Below are 19,754 nucleotides of genomic sequence, written 5' to 3'. Positions count from 1 at the left end.
ATTTTAAATTTCCCTGATATAAGATAAAGAAACCAGTTCGGATGACAGGAAATTATCCAGGATATATTTATATCCCAACACCGCCCTTCCTTCCTCCACATTTTAAAATGCACACTGCAGTGGATAAAATCTTTAAAACTATAAAATACTGTACATGTATGTAATAATTTCTTAAAATTATCTAAAAGCATCATGTAATATTTTTAAAACTTCAGTGGAGCTCAAATGAAGGTATTCCTCTAGTTTTTATTGCTTTTGTTGTATTTCCTACTGACAGATATTCGAAACCTTATCAAAAACTGGAAGAGCCCTAGCCATTTTGGCTCAGTAAACAGAGCTTCAGCCTGCTGACTGAAGAGCCCTGGGTTCGATTCCAGTCAAGGGAACATGCCTGGTTGCAGGGTCAATCCCTAGTTGGGGGCATGCAGGAGGCAGCTGACCAATGATTCTCTCTCATCAATAATGTTTCTGCCAAAACCGGTTTGGCTCAGTGGATAGAGCGTCAGCCTGTGGACTGAAAGGTCCCAGGTTCGATTCCCGTCAAGGGCATGTACCTTGGTTGTGGGCACATCCCCGGTGGGGGGGGTGCAGGAGGCAGCTGATCGATAATTCTCTTTCATCAATGTTTCTAACTCTCTACCCCTCTCTCTCTTCCTCTCTGTAAAAAATCAATTAAAATATATTAAAAAACAATAATAATGTTTCTAACTCTTTCTCCCTTCCTCTCCCTCTCTGAAATCAATAAATATATATATACATATATATATATATATTTATATTTAAAAACAAAACAGGAAGAAAAAAAAACTTTTTTGTAGTTTGTTATAAATAGATACTATGATTCTAACTTGCAGAATTTCTTTTGCTAGGTATAAAAGCTAATTTGCATATTAATTTTAATACTTCAAAAGAGTTACTTAAAAGCCCAAAATGTTTTCTAAAAAAATTAATATATTGCATAAGTCATTGTATAAAATAACATGACTCGATAATTTACAGGTCACTTTCATGTTAAAATAAATAGCATGTACACATTAATAACATTATACTTACAAATATAATTATCTCATCTATTAGAACTCAACCCATGAAGAGGTCATTGACTAGACAGTTTTCTAGGTAGAAGGTGAAAATGTAGCACCAAGCTCCACCAGCCTCAGTATCACTTTCTCATGGCCAGTGGTTATGATCATTTCCAACTTCCTTCTAATAAGATTATTCTACTCTCACCACCACTGCCATCTTTGCTAAGCCAGTAACAAGAATGACTATTTTTATGATTGTAATGGTGTCAGTAGGTATGATGGCATAATGTGGTCAAAGAAATCTGACAAGAGCAGGGAAGAGAGCTAAACAAAAAATAATCTTCAAACTCCAGATTATCTACAGTTTATATGTGAATGTTCCACATCCTGAATAACCTGGGAGTTTGCAGCAGTGGGAGAAAATCTCCCTCATCCACTCATTTACAAATAAAATGTAAATTAGAAAAACGAATGGAGTGAGGTAGATAGATAAAAACAAAGTCCTCTTTGGTTTTTTTTCAAGGATTGTTAATAAATATAAGAGCATTTACCTAAGGTGATCATGTGAGCAAGCTTCTGCAAATACTGTTCTGAAAGATGTAAAATCATCTGTTGAAAATCTCGCTGGATCTATCTTTTCTATACAAGAAAAGAAAGCTATCGCCAGAGGAGTCAATGGATTAAGGTTCAATGATGTTTCTGGTGGAGACAATGGATCAATGTGAAGCACAGAGACTGACAAAGTTCCCACAGCTAGTCGAAAAATGAGCTCAGGCCTGGATTCATCCATTGAGACAGATCTAGAGGGGAGAGCTGAAATGCATGTGTTCAAATTACACATAAAATTTAACACTTAAAAACAATCCATTCTATCAAAATTATAAAACTTATTCATGTATTCGTTTTCAAAAACAAGTGATTACACAATAGTTTGAATGATATTAAACAATTAAAATAAACTAAACTGTTATCTTTCTGCATTTCACATGCAGATCGTTGGTCCCTGAAGTACAAAGAAGTATGCTATCGAATACAATAGGGAATGTATGAGCAAAGCTCGCATTAATAACACTGAACTGGAAAAGTCAGAGATGAAGCCAAGCTGCTCACTAAATTTTCCTCCAAGCCTTGCATCTACTCCAATTAAATTTTTCAGGGAATAAATCTGAGGTTCTCTTTCAAGGAAAGCATACAGTGAAACAAAAATCAGATGTTGGTTGAGACTCCTCAACTGCAATAATATGAAACTTATGGTGAACTTCTTACTAAAAATATTTAAGTACTTAAATACCCAAAGAATACAGGAAATGTACTATATTAAACACTTCATAGTGAATTGTTCAGCCATGTTTCATATATACAAAGGAAAAGAAAAGAAGCAGGATGGCATTTTTTTTTTTAATTTTAAGTTTTTTAAAACCCTAGCAGAAACCATTGACAGTGATCTTATTTGTCACTTACAAGTCTTCTGTAGAGACGATGGGTGAACTAGGTTGGAAGGCAGTGCTGACCCTCTCACTGGCTGTTCTTTATGATGATCAAGGAAATTTCCCCAGGTTGGCTGAAGCTATAAAAGAAATGTTTAAAGCAGATGCATAAAATATTGAATTTTAGAAGCAAGACTTCAAGAATAGAAGAAAAATTAAGTAATACTTTACCACAGTAGCACTTAATGGAGATCCTGCTGGGGTATTTGTATATGTGCTAGTTAATGATAACTCAAGGTCCATATTTGGGGGGTCCCCAAGAGGTGGAAGAGAAGAAAGACTATGGGACATGTCCATATCAGCCATGGAGAAGAAAACTTCTTCTTCTAGAGGGAATTAAACTTTGTCAATTGTATTGTAATTCCACAAATCTGTATCTTTAAGTTAAGTGCATATACACTTAATATAGTATTCTTCTTTCTGATTACCTGATACATAGGATACCCTAAATGTTATGTTACTTCCAGTAAGGTAATTTATTTGGATCTAAGACATAAATTGCACAGTAAAAACTCAATTGAACATAGGTCAACCAAAGGTTATGCTATACTGCTGGTGAATTTTTAAAAAATATATGATGTCCTAGCTGGTTGGCTTAGTGGATAAAGAGTTGGCCTGCAACTGAAAGGTTCCAGGTTCGATGCAGGTCAAGGGCACATGCCCAGGTTGTGAGCTCCATCCCCAGTGTGGGACAAGCAGGAGGCAGCTGATCAATGATATATGATACGTAGTATTACCTGGTATATTTTTAAGTGTTATATTACAATTTAGAAGTTAAAATCCAATTGTTAAAATTATATATACAGAGGTTGCCCCCAAAAATGTATATACACATTTTGAGTATGTTAATTAAAATATATTTTATTTTCAAAATTGAGCTATCAGCTATTAAACTGTGTATACAGTTTTTGGGGGAACACTCTTTATATATCTTGTAAGCTCTGGTATCATATGGATACTGCTATTTCTTTAAAAAGAAAAAAGATTGGCATGTATTATTTCAAAATTTATTTACATTTCACTTCTATCTTTCTGGAGATTTTTTTTACCTTAATGTAAATAAAATTTGTCATAACCAACAATTGTTAAGTTGACTTCAATTTTCTATTTAGTTCAATATCACATATTTGCATTGATTCTTATTATTTTGGATATTAGTACTCATACATTCTGAAACACTTCAAAATGCCAAGTAAACTAAACAAAGATTATATTTAGCCCTATCGGGTTTGGCTCAGTGAATAGAGAATCAGCCTGCCCACTAAAGGGTCTCCGGTACAATTTCAGTCAAGGGCACATGCTCAGTTATAGGCTGGATCCCCAGTAAGGGGCATGCAAGGGGCCAATGATTATCTCTCATCAATAATGTTTCTATCTCTCTCTCTCTCCCTCTCTCTTCCTCTCTAAAATCAATAAAGATATATATTTTTTAAAAGATTACATTTACATATAATTGATAGATCAATAAAGGTTCCTATGTAAAATAATCTATAAATCATTATGTGAACACTTAAGAATTTGACAGCTGAAGAATTACCCCCCTTTAGTTCTTGTGTAAAATATTTTTATGAACTGACTTCCTTAGAATAAATCATGATTTATGTAAACTACACAATCAAAAAAGAATACTGTAGTAGTCACTATAATGCTGTGGTTAGACATTTAAACCTTATACAATAATAAGGACCATTTGTTCACCCCCATTTACAGCAGCGCAAGTTCACTGTGCCCTACGATAATAACATATGATTCCGGTGTCAACTTTTTGAGTTGCTTACCACGGCTAGAAGGTGTACGAGCTGTTTCTGACTCATAAAAGCTTTGCTCTGAAGACACACCCACAGAAAGGGAATCTTTTCTCAAATAATAGCGGTTTAATTCCATCTGAATGCGATATTCTTCTTCCTGCTGCATGGGTCGGTTCTTCCTATCTTTATTAGCTAAACCTAATTTGCTAGAATTTTCTATAAGTAGAAAAACAAAATAGTAATTAAACTTGCAGTTACTTATCATTTCTCTCCCAAAACACACTTATCCAGTACCAACGGCCACATTTTTATAAACTGGCTTTCATAGGAATAAATCATGATTTATAAAACAAAACTACAAAATCAAAGAGCGATTCTATAGCACGTGTACTAACCACTGCTGTGGTTATCACTGTAATGCAGTGGTTCGATCAACTCAGAAATGGAACCCTTCTCACAGTTCTTTCCTTACTAACTCCATTTCCCAGAAGCCTCCATACCATAGCAACGGGACAGCACTGCCAGTGTTAAACCACCTGTTTTATATGAACTAGAAATCTAAGCAATAACTTCAAGCATCTAGTTAGAAATTACAAAAATCTTATCTTTCAAAAATAAGTCATTTAAAATGTGTGCTACTTAGCCAGGCCCGGAACAGCTCGCTCCTCGCCTGCCCTTGCCCCAAGGCTGCCTCTCAGGCATGGCTGGAAACCTTTGGGGGAACTTGAGGGTCTGCTGAATCAAGTGAGGAAGGCTTAGATCTGGATGTATTGAGTTAGTGTAGCGCTGGGGTGTTGATCTGTGAGTGCCTTGTGTGGGGCCTGGATGAGGTTGGTTGATCTATTTGGAAATGTCTTTTGTGTGAAGTGTATTTAAAAAAAAAAAAAATGTGTGCTACTTACTGTGTTAAAGAATTATGCTTTCTCAGTTATGTGAAATACTATCGCCAACCAAGGAAGTAAGCCAGACAATTTTTAAAAAGTCAAGATGACATAAATACTCTGAATGCTTATTTGTGCCGTGGAGACATTATTTAGAAGATCCAATCAGCCCTGACCGGGTGGCTCAGTTGGTTAGAGTGTTGTCCTGTACACCAAAAGGTTGTGGGTTCCGTTCCTGGTCAGAGCACATACATAGGTTGAGGGTTCAATACCTGGTAGGAGCACCTAAAGAGGCAACTGATGATGTTTCTTTCTCACATGGATGGGTTTTTTTCACTCTCTCTCTTTTTCTTACTCTCTATTATCAATAAAAACATACCTTCAGGTAATGATTTAAAAATAAATAATCCAATCAAGTTTAACAGTTTAGGATTCTTACTTAAAATACATCTTTCTTATTTATAATACATTCATACATTCCTCTGTAGGAGAATGTCCTATATGTATGTTGTATATTTTAACTAAAAAGTTTTAAAAAATTAAAAATAATAATAACAGTTATACTTGCCTGGTCCAGCAATAGCTGCTAACATATCCAAAAGCAAGTGTACCTGTCTTGGAGACAGGAATAGATGAATAGAGTCTATCTGTCCATCAATATCCAACTTCAAAAAAAAGAAAGAAAAACATTCAGGATGAACACAGTCTATAATCTTGTCACCACAAATCCCAGTATACTTTAATACATTGAGATGGATACTGATTATTTAGTCTTGGATTTCTTCACCTAAGATTCTCTCTACTAATTCACACAACCTACAGTATAAGATTTAAAGATTGCCAGAACTGTTCTATGAGGGAAAATCCTCCTGAGAAGTCCATGTTGGCAAGTCCAATGTCATACTTTTGTCTTAAGTTTTGAGTATTTAAGGTATTTGAGACCTAAGACATAGTCTCCAAGAAAGAATGTTAAGATAGCAATAGTAGAATATTCATTCCCATCATGACTTCAAAAAACTCCAATCATAATCCTTAAAGCTTGATTTAAATCAAGAACAAATAGAGATGGCTTTTGTGATTTTGCCTGTAGATAACACTCCTTAATAGAGCATGTAGGAACTTTTCCTGCCAACAGGGTGCCTCTCCAATGCCCATTGTGTTCCACAAAGCCCACTCCCACATGGGCATGGGAGTGAAAGCCACATCAGAAATGGCAATAGGCCCAGCTGGTCTGGCTCAGTAGTTGAGTATCGACTTATGAACCAGAACAGTTCAATTCCCAATCAGGGCACATGCCCGGGTTGCAGTCTTGAACCCCAATGGGGGAGCATGCAGGAGACAGTCGATCTGATTCTCTCATCACTGAGTTTCCATTTCTCTCCTCCCTCCCTTCCTCTCCGATATCTATTTTTTTTTTTTTAAGCCAGGGCTGTCTTTTTTTTTTTTTTTTTTTTTTTTTTTAACAGAGAGGAAGGGAGAGGAAGAGAGTTAGAAACATCAATGAGAGAGAAACATCAATCAGCTGCCTCCTGCACAACCACCACCCGGGATGTGCCCGCAACCAAGGTACATGCCCTTGATCGGAATCGAACCTGGGACCCGTCTGCAGGCCGACACTTTATCCACTGATCCAAACTGGTTAGGACAATAATTTTTTTTTTAATGCCGATGGAAGAAGGATGCTGATGTGGCCTTCCCTTCTCTTTTATAGCTCTCTATTTTTTGAAGAAGAAAAAAACTATTCTACTCTGCATATCACATTTTGAAGAGTTGAATACGCCTGACTTACTTTTCATTCACTTCTTCAGTTCTAATGCTAACACTGACTCCTATTGGAATTTTATAATAAAACATTTGTATTTGGAAAATGGCATCTTCCCCAAGAGAAAAACAAATTCCTTCTGATTCTAAAAATAAAAGAAATTACACAGTGATTTTGAGAAATTTTCAATTCTCAACCAAGAATTCTCCAGCCCTAGCCAGTTTGGCTCATTGGATAGAGCATCAGCCTGCCGACCAAAGGGTCCAGGGTTCAAGTCCAGCCAAGGGCACATACCTCGGTTGTAGGGTCCTCCCCGACCCAGACCCTGATGGGGCTCATGCAGGAGGCAACCCACCGATGTGTTTCCCTCACATGGATGTTTCTCTCTGTCTTTCCCTCTCTCTTCCACTCTCCCTTAAAATCAATGGAAAAATATCCTCCGGTGAGGATTAACAAAAAACAAAACAAAAAAAGAATTCTCAAATCATCATCATCATCACCTCCCTTTGTTAGTATGAGGGCACTATCCTGGGTGTTTTTATTGTACTTCCTCTAATTCTTAGCACTCCTGCTGCTTTACAGATGAGGAAGCAGGCTCACAGAGAGTAAAGGATTTCACAAGGCTATCTAACAGACCCAGAACTAGGATTCTAACCTGTGCTGACCCAGATGGGAAGTCCCCATTCCTTCCATTCTGTCCATAGAGGTGTGGACCAAAACGGGGTTCTACAGAAAGTAAAGTCATAGGGTGACCTGATCATAAACTCCTAACTGGGCAGGTCATGCTGGACAGTCCACTATGCCACATACCTTCTTTACTGAGAGCATATAATCTTATAACTATTTTGTAATCCAATTCCCACCTCATATAATCCTTAGTTCCCTCAATTCCAAAGTACAAAAGAAACCAAACTGCCATTCTCAGAAGCAGTGGACACCTCCCTTCCTGGAAACTGTTGTCAGTTTGGACTAGATAAACTCAGAAAATCTATCCAGGTTTGGAAGTTTCCTCTGTCAGCAGAGGACTTGTTTTATGGGGCTCCTTCCTGACTGCTGACATGAAGGCCATAAACACTTCCGTCTGGGGTCAGTGGGGAAAACTCTCTTTCTGATTATATACCACATTTTTAAAAACTGCTTAAATTTGTTAGTATTGAAAATGTACTAAAACTATAGAATGTAACACAAATAAATTTCAAGCTCAATGTAACATGGAAATGGAAATAAAATGTGTATAAACACAACAGGCAGTTCCCTGTTTTCATATATAATGCATTCCTAGAAACGTGCTAAAACTGAGTATGAGAAACACCAGATTCTACACTATTTGAGGTGGGCACCGGTCTCAGAACTAAAAAAACATGAAATCTTTCATAACATATGGAACCCACAGTGTGAAGACTTAAGTCTAATGAACATCAGAAGGAGACTAAAGACACCACACTTTGAGCATCCTAATTAATGCCATCTGGTCTATACTATATTAAGTTTGTGAGATCTATGTTTCTCAATGCTTATCTAGAACTTTTATTTTTCCATTTAGTATTCACTTTCATGACATAAGAACAAAATATACTCAAACACTCAGTTATTACACAAAAACTAATATCTGGGCAAGGACAGTACTATTTCCAAATATTAAATACTAGCTGGCAAACAATGCCACCATGCAAAAGTTCCCCATGTTCATTTGTCACCTAATGCACAGATGTCCAAAAGTAACATCTGAAAGGCATCTATGCAAATCAGTACATAACGTGCAGAAGTTTGGGTTCACACTAATATCAAATACACCAATGCTGAGGACTATCTGAATTAGTCAGAACAGAGCCATAAAGATACTCGATGGCTCTTCCTTCATGGGGAATCAGCGAATTCCCCAGAGGCGTGTGTGTATTGGTTTCCCAAGGATGTTACTAGGCAGGGGATTCCCTACGGTGTCCCACATGCCGATGGCTTTCTGCCGCATTAACACCCCCTCCTGCTAGTTAATAAAGAGGCTTAAGACCTAATGAGAGGAATTCGAACCACCCGAGGTAGGACAGAGCAGTACACAGAGGCGAGGGGACAATCAATAATAAATATGGGTGCTGCCATTCTAATCACTATCCTCCTCCTCCTCCTTCTCCTCTTCCTCCTCCTTCTCCTTTTTCCAATTCCAGTCAGGTGTTCCAATCCAACGAAGGGCCTCTGGGAGCCTTCAATTCTCTGAAAACCTTTCTGTGTACATTCATGTGTACTAAGGGGCTCCCGCCTCCACGTTCCCATGGCAATTTCTATCCCCCATAGCACAGCTTTTATTAAAAGGCAAAGACCGAGTTCTGCTCATCTCTGCACTGATCTCAAGAGCTTGCCAGCCTGGCACAGAGCAGTCACTCAAACGTCTGAAGCTAGGCAGACCAGTGAACACACCAATGAGAAAGTCCCCGTATCTTCTCAACTGAAACTGCACTTTACAGAGATTACACAGGAAATGTGTTTCCAAAGTCTGAAAATAACACTTGACAAATACATGTTTCACTGACTGAATAAATGTATGTTTCCTGATTCTCCAACAGACTGTTCAATATTGTTCCCTAAGAAGCAAATACAGGTGTCTTTACAGTCTTCAAAAAGCCTGAGACATCTTGAAAAAAATCACTCTTTTCACAAATATTATACATCTATAAAAACAGCCGTCCAGTTAAAAATATACATAAGCTGAGAATTCTTACATATAATTAAACATCTTCAATCAGCTGGCTTTCCAAATCTCTCCTCCTTTAAACTTTATTTTGTGAAGCTGGAAAGGAATTCTTGCATAGTCCACTCCTAGTTATCTGAGCCAGTGAATGTTTCTGAGCTGGGAGAGCGGGGAACCGAGTGTGAGCTGCCGCAGGAGGGCACAGGTGTTTGTGACCTAATCGCACAGGCACAGCTGAGAGCAAAAACGCTGACTCCAGGACAGTGGGTCCCTCGTTCCAGGGTAACCTAAGTAACCATCAGGGGGACACTGGAGAGACTACGGAATATTTGTTTTGTTTCATTTCTTACCACAGAAAGGAAAACAAATACTAACCTTAGCTCCAGGAAGCACTTCATTCTGTTTCAGCGTGAGACTCAACTCCAGCCTACCAATTAGCCCTCCAATCTGCACGGGGTCAGAGGGTGCTACCTCTGGTAAAGTTCTAGTTAGCTGTGGATGTGGCTCATAGACAATTTTAGGATTCCAGCTAGGTGACAGCTTTGGCTCAGTTTCCTACAAGAAGGTGGTAAGAATAAAGTACACTGTAAAAAAATCAAACTGCAAAATACAAATGTCAATTTAAGAAGAAAATATTTGACATGCAAAACTGTATTATGTTACAATTGATAAACTGGAATTGTATAGCTAGTATGAAGGACAGTTGTATGTTATTAGCACAGTACCTTGGTAATGAAGACTAATAATGAAAAAGGATTTTATGGGGGGGAAAGCACAGCATCTGTTCAAATTACAATAAAAAAATTTAGCCGAAACCGGTTTGGCTCAGTGGATAGAGCACATGTGTCAAACACAAGGCCCGCGGGCCAAATCCATCCTGCCAGGCCTTGCAATGTGGCCCGCACCGCGCTGTCATCACTGCACTCCGCTGCGTTTCCATCACAATGACAGTTTATGACTGTTCAGTAAACCATTCGGCCCGCGATTTAGGCTGGATTTTAGATTTTGGCCCCTTCTCTGATTGAGTTCGACACCCCTAGGATAGAGCGTCGGCCTGCAGACTGAAAGGTCCTGGGTTTGATTTCGGTCAAGGGCACATACCTTGGTTGCGGGCACATCCCCAGTGGGGGTGTGTGCAAGAGGCAGCTGGTCGATGACTCTCTCATTGACGTTTCTAACTCTCTATCTCTCTTAATTCCTCTCTGTGTAAAATCAATAAAATATAAAAAAATTAATAGATGGTCTATAATTAAGAAAATCTGATTTATGAAATAACAAAATATAAATTATAGAACTGATTTTGATACATAAAAGGAGGAATAAAGAACTCCTTAATTATAAACCTTTTTTAAGATACAATTTAAGATAATTTTTTTTTTAATATTTTTTATTGATTTTTCACAGAGAGGAAGAGAGAGGGATAGAGAGTTAGAAACATCGATGAGAGAGAATCATCAATCAGCTGCCTCTTACACACCCCCTACTGGGGATGTGCCCACAACCAAGGTACATGCTCTTGACCGGAATCGAACCTGGGACCTTTCAGTCCGCAGGCCAATGCTCTACCACTGAGCCACACCAGTTCTGGCTGTTAAGATAAATTTTTAAGATAAATTTTCAGCAATACAATCACTATATAAGGTAAATGTGAATATTGCTTGATTCCTGAATTTATTGTATAAGGATATTAGTTATTAATATAACATTGCTCCCCAAGACACATTAGCCAATGTTTCTGTATCTAATTAATACACAGCAAAAAGGAAAGCATCTATAATAATAAAAGCATAATATGCTAATTAGACCGGACATCCTTCAGGATGAAGCCGGGGCTGCAAGGGAAACCCAGGTCCCAGGTGCCAGAGGGAAGCCAGTGCCAGGAGCCAGGGGAAGGAAGGCCTACTTTTGCATGAATTTCGGACATCAGGACTCTAGTCCTATATATTACAAGGCTAATATGCAAATCGACCGAACAAAGGAAAGACTGGTTGCTATGATGCACACTGACCACCAGAGGGCAAATGCTCAACACAGAAGCTGCCCCTGGTTGTCAGTGCATTCCCACAGAGGAGGACTGCTCACCCAGAAGCCGGGTTCACAGCTTGCGAGTGCAGCAGCAGTGGCGGGAGCCTCTCCCGCCTCCATCACAGCGCTAAGGATGTCTGACTGCTGACTTAGGCCCCCTTACCCTGGAGCAGCGGGCCAAAGCCATCAGTTGGACACCCCCTGAGGGCTCCCAGACTGTGAGAGGGTACAGGCCAGGCTGAGGGAGCCCCCCACCTAAATGCACAAATTTCAAGTGCTGGGCCTCTAATTAATTATAAATATGAATGTTTTAAAATCTCTGAAATATGTCCCCATTACTCAATATTTGTGTTAACTTCCAGATCAGATGGAAACTTATTAACACATATATTCTAGCAAATAGCTCCCACTTAAACCTTGAAAAAATCTGTGGTTTAGTTTTGGTTTTGTTTTCCTTACCACTGGTGCAGTTGAACACACTGGGGAAGATTTTGCTGAAGCAGAAAACTCATCCCAGAAGAGAGACACTCCAGAGAGCTGGAGCAACTTGTGAGCAAAAGCTGTAGGCTGATGGACATTAATTCCTGAGGACTCGTCTGCAGTTTCATCACAGTATACAGTTCTGAAAGTGAACACCAAAAGGGCATTAGCGTAAAACTCCTGGGAAAACCTACTTGTAGTGATAAGAAATTCACACAGTGTTTTAAGTTAAAGAGGCTTTTCAAGTATTATTAGCACCTTAGGATGTGTCTATAATGTGGGTCAGCATTCCATGCTTTACCACAGTAAATATTTCATGAGGAGACCTTACCCCCCAGTAAGGATAACTTCATGAAGCTCCTAAATTTTTTTTCTTGGGGGGGGGGGGGGGTAGGGAGTCAATAACTTTCTAAAGTTAGCTTCAAGGAAAACAGTTCCTGAGATCCTCCAAACACCTCTGGGGAACAGTGAGACGGCATTTGGCTCCCAATCAAAAGTCTGACATAAATTACATGTCTTGAATTCTTATGACTATGCTATAAATTCTTGATTAATCTTCAGTTTAATCAAAATAAAGTAGTTCTAAATGCATGAGATTTTATGTATTATTTAGCATACCATTTAAGGTAGGGCAACCTAATTTCAAAAATCTTTGAACAATAACTGACAGGTATGTTTTGTAAAAAGACAGAACCCATAATATATCTCTTAAAACTTGGCAGAGGTCCCTCACAGACCCATATACAAGTATCGTTGGAGCTTCATTCTGCTTATCTCTGCGGGCAGTTCTCATGGCACTCAGACAGGTGAACAGTCAGTAACTCTAATCAACACCCATGAGATGTAAGTCAATCCCCGCTAAGAGCTATTTACAGGGTCCAAGTGGGCATACACAGAAAACCAAAAGCGATGTTTATATCCATTTACGTAAATCACTACTGCACTTGCTGACCTTATAATACCCCCACAGGATCCACAAAGAAAACAGAAGTCTTACCTTCCTCACCAAAGCAGCAAAACTGCTGCTCACATTAATGCGACGCGCCTAACAAGTGCACGGCTAGGTGCCAAACCTGATGCTCCCCAGCAGAGTGCCTTACGCTTAGCAGCACATTGTTTTGACTTGACAGTAACGAAAAGAGAATTACCTGCTTTGAATTTGTGATGTAGTATTATATATAATTATACCCCAACTGGCACTTCACGTTTTCATAAAGGGACTGGAACATAGATTAGAGAGCAGCACTTTACTCCGAAATTATGCAATATATTCATTAAATACATTACTTCTCACCTCCAAAAGCATTCTGAAGTCTAATAAGAATTAGAGTATGTTCTTTATTAAAAAACAGAAGAGGGCCAAGACCAGTTTGGCTCAGTGTATAGAGCATTGGCTTGGGGACTGAAGGGTCCCGGGTTCGATTCTGGTCAGGGGCATGTACCTTGGTTGCAGGCACATCCCCAGTAAGGGGTGTGCAAGAGGCAGCTGATCGATGATTCTCTCTCATCGATGTTTCTTACTCTCTATCCTCTCTCTTCCTCTCTGTATAAAATCAATAAAATATATTTAAAACAAACAAACAAACAAAAAAACAGAAGAGGGTTATATTTTTTCAGGTATAAAAAGTCTTACCTTTCTATTCGAATTTCAAGTGCAGTTCCAGTTTTGGAGTTCTCTGGCACATGTTCAATTCTCAAGACGGTGTCTATAAAAGTGACTTTTACTCTTCTTAGTACTAAAGTAAATAGGTAACCATTAACAGAAGAGATAAATAACAAATAAAATAATAAATACTGAATTTGTTTAATATAAACTTACAAAATAAAACTGAATTCCTTTCCTTAAAAATCCCAAACTCGAGTTGTGAGCACTTCTCCCTGGTTACATCTCATGGACACTGGGCAGTGACTCACACTCTCTGTTGGATTCAGTCCCAATTCTAAGCATAATAAAGTAAACCCAAGGAGAAGTGGACTACAAAAGAACGTGAAATTAAATTGAATGCAATATTTAAATAACCTCAATTCTGAAGTTCAGAAGGGAGAACAGCTCATTTAAAAGTCACTTCAATGACTTTTCCTTATACAAGGCTTACTAAACAAAGGTACTATCGATAAATGAAATGGATTTTTAAAAAATATTCAAAAATACCAAACCTGTTTCAATAGTTTCAGCAAACTTTTCAAGTCCTTCAAAGGGCTGGGATCCTTCTCCTTGTTCATCTGTTAGTTTCTGGCTGAGACATTCTTTCGCCAACTGCATACTGCTGGTCATGAAACTTGACCAATACATAGGCTCAGATCCAGTTGCTGCAGAAAATAGAGGTTAATCCTAAATAATTTTTCATTCTTACCACAATCCATTTCTTAAAATAACACATTTCAAGTAGATAAATTATTAATCCTCCACAAGATATTTACCATCAGGGTGTTGCGTAGGGATACAATATTCTACAGAAATTACCCCTTACCAGGCGTCCTCAAACTTTTTAAAGTGGGGGCCAGATCACGGTCCCTCAGAGAACTGGAGGGCCGGACTATATGAACTACTAATTCCTACTGTAACACCTCGGCTGCGCTCACTGCCCAAAAAACCTGGCGGGCCGGATCAGACTCCTCTGCGGGCCACATGTGGCCCGCGGGCCGTAGTTTGAAGACGCCTGCCTTAGACTTAAACACATCTTATAATGACTGAGGGGAGGGGACAGAGACTTGTGCTCTGGTCACATGCTGTCTATCTGCCAAATATTAACTCATGTGCTCATTCACTGGGTGCTTTACACACCCAGGGGCTGTTCCGAATACTGGAGAGCAGGAGTTGACAAACTTTCTGTAAAGAGTCAGATACTATATAAATGCGTTAGGCTTTTGGACCATGTAGTCTCTATCGCAACTACTCAACCTTTTCACTCCAGTACAAAAGCAGCCAGAGAGGATGAATAAATGAAGGAATATTGGTGTTCCAATAAAAATTTATTTACAAAAACCATATTTGGTCTGCTGGCCTTAATTAACTAACCTCCAATAGGGGTAGAAAAATAAAATAATTATTAATTCTGTCCCCAGAGAGCGTATAGCATAATAGAAGAAGTGAGAGAAAAGTAGATAACTATTAAGTTTCAACAGAAAACATTATGACAACTAAGAGGTGAATTCCTCTAGCTGAGGGAATTGACAAGAAAACAGGTGCAGGCAGAGTTGACTAGGCTTTAGAAGGTAGGTGTAAATGTAGATAAAACAAAAGAGCAACCTTTAAGGAAGAAACACAGGAACTGAAAAATCCTTTCTAGCGCTTCCCCTCATGAGAGGATTCCACCACCCTTCCTTTTCTTATGCAAAACAACGAGCGGAGATTACTAGAATTACTGTGTTCCAAATCAATTGTAAAAGCCCTTCTAATAGAACGTTTTTAAAGTGAGGAGAAAATACTTGACTTTCCATCAGAAAGTATTTTTATATGTACTCATAGTTAAAAGATAAAATATTCTTGTTAATTAAATAATGGGTTACTAAAAAGGATTTCCATGCACAGATTACAATTTTCAAAATACAGGCATTATAATTCTACTAAGCATAATTTAAACTTGGTGATTCAGACAGCACTGGAAATTCTAATTCTTCAAATATATGCTTAAAAACATCACTTGCCACTGAAAGAAAGGAATTTAAGTTCATAATTTAAGATGACTTACCATCGTAACTTAACTGGTTCCTAAAATGCACACACACATATAAATACACACTTTGTAGTAGAAAATCTGAGATACACATAGCATAGTGGTTAAGAACGACGACTCCAGAACTAGACTGGCTGAGTTCAGATCCTCTCTTTTCCACCTAACTAGCTATGAACTTGGACAAATTATTAAACTTATATGTGCCTCAATTACCTGTTCTGCAAAATACAGCTAATAAAAAAGTATCTATTTCAAAGGGCTATTGTGAGGATATTTGTAAAGCACTAAGTATAGTATCTGGCATGCAAGAAGCACTAAATATGCTTGATTAAGTCAGAAAACATCACGTGCAAGTAAAGCTACCACACACATATACTTGTAAACAATTACTTACTACAACTTTAAAACTTTTCCTTCCAAAAGTTTTTGCCCACTTACCGAATGCTGGGAAAGAGATGAAATAATTGTACAATGAACACCTGCATGCCCTTCACATAGATTCATCAAGATCCTATTCTCTCCTATTTTTGCTGAACTATCTGAAGATAAACTGCAGACATCATAACACTCACTCCTAAATACCTCAGCATGTAACTCCTAAGAACAAGAACATCCTCCTGCAAAATACATCCAAGAAATATTGTATAACACCTATATATATAAAAGCCTAAGCAACTGGCTAACCAGCCTACTGGCCCGTAGCTACAACACACATTTGACCACCAGGGGGCAAGCGTTCAACACAGGAGCGGAAACCACAGGCATAGAAACATGGAACAGACTGATGAATCTCATCAGGAAGGGGGGAGGGGAGAGGGCAGGAAGAGATTAACTACAGATCTTATATGCATACTAGAGGTTCAGTGCATGGATTTGTGCACTAGTGGAGTCCCTCGGTCTGGCCCGCGGGGATATAGCCAAAACTGGCTTTCCTACATTTACCGAAGGGTCCTGGATTGCAAGAGGATGCAGGTCAGGCCGAGGAACCCCAATGGTGCACGTATCTGTGCACCAGGCCTCTAGTGAATATATAATAATCTTACGTTTCTTACCCAAATTTCCCCAGGCTACCCGGATAAGAACAAATAAATAAACAATCAAACAAAGACATGATTATATACCACAATTAGTTATTCATATCTTTAGCCTCCTTTAATCTGGAACAGTTCCTCCATCCTTCCTGTCTTCCATTACACTGACATTTTAACAGAACCAACCATTGACTTTATAAAATTTCCATTATTTTGGATTTGTCTGACTGCTGCTTTGTAATTTAGCAGGAATAGTAAGTACAACACTGATGTGTGTCCTTCTCAGTTGATTACATCAGGACACACATAAGCAGTCAGTTATTTGGGGGGGTGACTGTCAATTTTCTCCAACATAAAAGTAACTTTAGTCTTTTTAAAAAATATATAGCCCTGGCCAGGTGGCTCAATTGGTTGAAGCATTGTCCCTTACACCAAAAAGGTTGTGAGTTCGATTCCTGGGTTAGGGCACATACCTAGGTTGTGGGTTCGATCCCTGGTCAAGGCACTGAAGGGAGGTAACCAATTGATATTTCTCTCTCTTCCTCTCCCTATATATAACCTCTGGTGAGGATTAAGACTAATGATAATAATCTATAAATCAGTGGGAGATAATTTGATTCTCTCTAAATATTAAACTCAATAACCCTTCACCAAATGGTATTAGCATTCATTGATGATTCTGTTCTATATCAATTTTTACTATGGTGGCCAAAAGAATGGTGAATTCTATTTTTGTTGTTTATAAGTAGGTATTCTACTGCAATAAAGATCTTTCCCTTCTCCCTACCCCCATTACATATTTATTTATTTGCATCAATATGGACTTAGGGTATTTTTTAAAATTTAGCATGTTATAATTCATTATTGTCATCATTATTTTTCATACTCAAGCTTTCTCAGATTTGGCTAATGGGAGTCCCTTCAAGCCTAATCTTGTGTCTTTTTAACAATTCTCTGTCAATTTTTGAGCACTTCCTTGCTTTCTGGCACAGTACTTTGAATCTTTATAACACAGTAAGTAATTGATAACAAATAATTACATCAACTATCTACATACTAAAGTTCCTATGGGCAAATAGGCAGAGAAATAACATTAAAGATCACACACACACACACACACACACACACTACACTCTCACAAATACAATGCAAAGCAATAAATTAAATACTGAATATAATGCAATTAGATTATTTTCCCAATCTCTGGAAAATAAAATAGACACAATCAGGAACACGTGAGATACACCTACCTAGGCGAGGTCTGGGCCGGAAGACCATCTCTAGCCCTTTCACTTCCAGTGCACAATTGTCCTGCAGCAAGGAGCCCCATGGAACTGACAGAGAAATGGACTGTATGAATCCTTCAGTGACTTCTAAAGGCGCATCTGCTGACTCCAGGATCTCATTGAGACACTAAAGAGAAAAACCAAGGGTAATTTTAAATCAAGAGAACTTAAAATTGTTAACGTATTCAGATGCTGAATATGCTCCTATCTGTGTCAGACACCAGGATAAAGGAAGCAGAGACCTAGTTAAAGACAATCCCTGGTCCTCGCAAGCTTACAAAGATAGCTCACCATGAAAGGCGCACATAATTAAAGTGTGATGAGCTGCACCCAGCTGGGGTGGCTCAGTGGTTGAGTGTGGACCTGTGAACCAGTAGATCATGGTTCAATCTCTGTCAGGGTACATGCCCAGGTTGTGGGCTTGATTCCCGGGGGAGTGGGGGGTGGGGGGTGGGGTGCAGGAGGCAGCCAATCAATGATTCTCTCATCACTGACGTTTCTCTCTTTCTCTCTCTCTCTCTCCCCCCCTTCTTCTCTGAAATCAATAAAAATATATTATTTTTAAAAAGTGAGATGAGTTACATGATAGAGGAATGCATTATGCTACTTGAGCATGTAAAGACCCTAACCTGGAGATTCAAGGCAGGCGAGTTGAGGAAGTGCTATTTAAAGCTGAGACCAGAAGGCTTAGGAGTTAACTGGGCAAAGTGTTCCAGGCAAAGACGAAGATGTGTGGAAGGATTAAAAAAGCAGAGTCATAGAGGGCAAACACATGTATTTGAGATGCAAGAGCATCGGAAGAGAGAAGAGGCTGTAGCTTTAGTGTACTGTGTCAGGGTGATGAGCCAGAGATAAGGCTACAGCGATAAGAGAGAGTGGCATCCAAGGAAGCTTGTAATTCATGTTAGAGTCTGAAATTTATCTCAAGGGCAAGGTGAAACCATTGAAAGATTTTCAGCTTCCATGCCATGGACCATTTAGAGGGCCTCTCCTGCAGCCAGGTAGAGCAGGAATTGGAAGAAAGCAAGCTGGTCCTTCTGAGTAGAAGCTGGAAAAATTGGTTTGGTAAGGAGAGCCACACTGAGGACAGTGAGAAGCGGATGGATTGGGGCGATATGTTAGGAAGCAAAGTTAACTGCCATCATGAGGAATGAAGAATGACTCCCGGATGCTGGCTTGAGCCACTTCTTAAACATTTACTGAGAGAGGGAAACCTGGAGAAGCTGGTTAGGCGAAAGACGAGGCGTTAAGTCTCCGAGAATACATTGGAGCAGACATCCAGGTGGAGATGTCTAGGAAGCTGCTGGGAGTTCCGGTCTGGAGCTCGAGAGAGAAGGCTGGCGACAGAGAAGAGCACTGTAAGCTCACAAGGCAAATGACGCCACGGGCGTGAGGACAGGCTACCTTCAGGAACTTGTGTGGAGGAAATAACAAGAGGTCTAGGACAGAACCTGGTAAACACCAATATTTAAGAAACACATTAAGAAAGAGGAACCTGCAAATGGCAGAGAGGAGAAGGAAAATCAAGAAGGCTTCATTTTCCAGAAAATCGTGGAAAGACAGCATGAAAGAAAAGAGTGGGCAAGTGCAGCCACAGCTACAAAGGAGTCAAAGATTTCTGAGTGTCGCCTGGACTCTCAGTGATATTCAGGGTAGAGGTGATGCTGAG

The 19,754-nt window shown here is 39.1% G+C and overlaps 1 protein-coding gene across 5 annotated transcripts in view; it reads right to left on the bottom strand.

Moving 5' to 3' along the window:
* Positions 1-19,754, bottom strand: part of ATG2B (autophagy related 2B) — a 69,237-nt gene that overhangs the window by 43,860 nt on the left and 5,623 nt on the right. For 4 of the 5 annotated variants that reach the window (XR_004986485.2, XM_045578358.1, XM_036428998.2 and 1 more), the window contains exons 2-11: positions 18,050-18,212; positions 14,249-14,401; positions 13,725-13,827; positions 12,071-12,233; positions 9,962-10,141; positions 5,710-5,806; positions 4,291-4,476; positions 2,684-2,838; positions 2,487-2,592; positions 1,577-1,838 (exon numbers count right to left, since the gene is read on the bottom strand). Coding sequence is in view for 4 of the 5 variants with exons in the window: in XM_045578358.1 (XP_045434314.1) it covers positions 1,577-1,838; positions 2,487-2,592; positions 2,684-2,838; positions 4,291-4,476; positions 5,710-5,806; positions 9,962-10,141; positions 12,071-12,233; positions 13,725-13,827; positions 14,249-14,401; positions 18,050-18,212 (1,568 nt within the window). In the remaining variant the exon portion in view is untranslated. The remainder of the gene's footprint in view (positions 1-1,576; positions 1,839-2,486; positions 2,593-2,683; positions 2,839-4,290; positions 4,477-5,709; positions 5,807-9,961; positions 10,142-12,070; positions 12,234-13,724; positions 13,828-14,248; positions 14,402-18,049; positions 18,213-19,754) is intronic. The other variant, XM_045578359.1, reaches the window with a different exon arrangement.

The sequence above is a fragment of the Pipistrellus kuhlii genome, unplaced genomic scaffold (assembly GCF_014108245.1).
Source record: "Pipistrellus kuhlii isolate mPipKuh1 unplaced genomic scaffold, mPipKuh1.p scaffold_m20_p_97, whole genome shotgun sequence".
Taxonomy (NCBI): domain Eukaryota; kingdom Metazoa; phylum Chordata; class Mammalia; order Chiroptera; family Vespertilionidae; genus Pipistrellus; species Pipistrellus kuhlii.
This window is presented reverse-complemented; position numbering and strand designations above follow the sequence as displayed.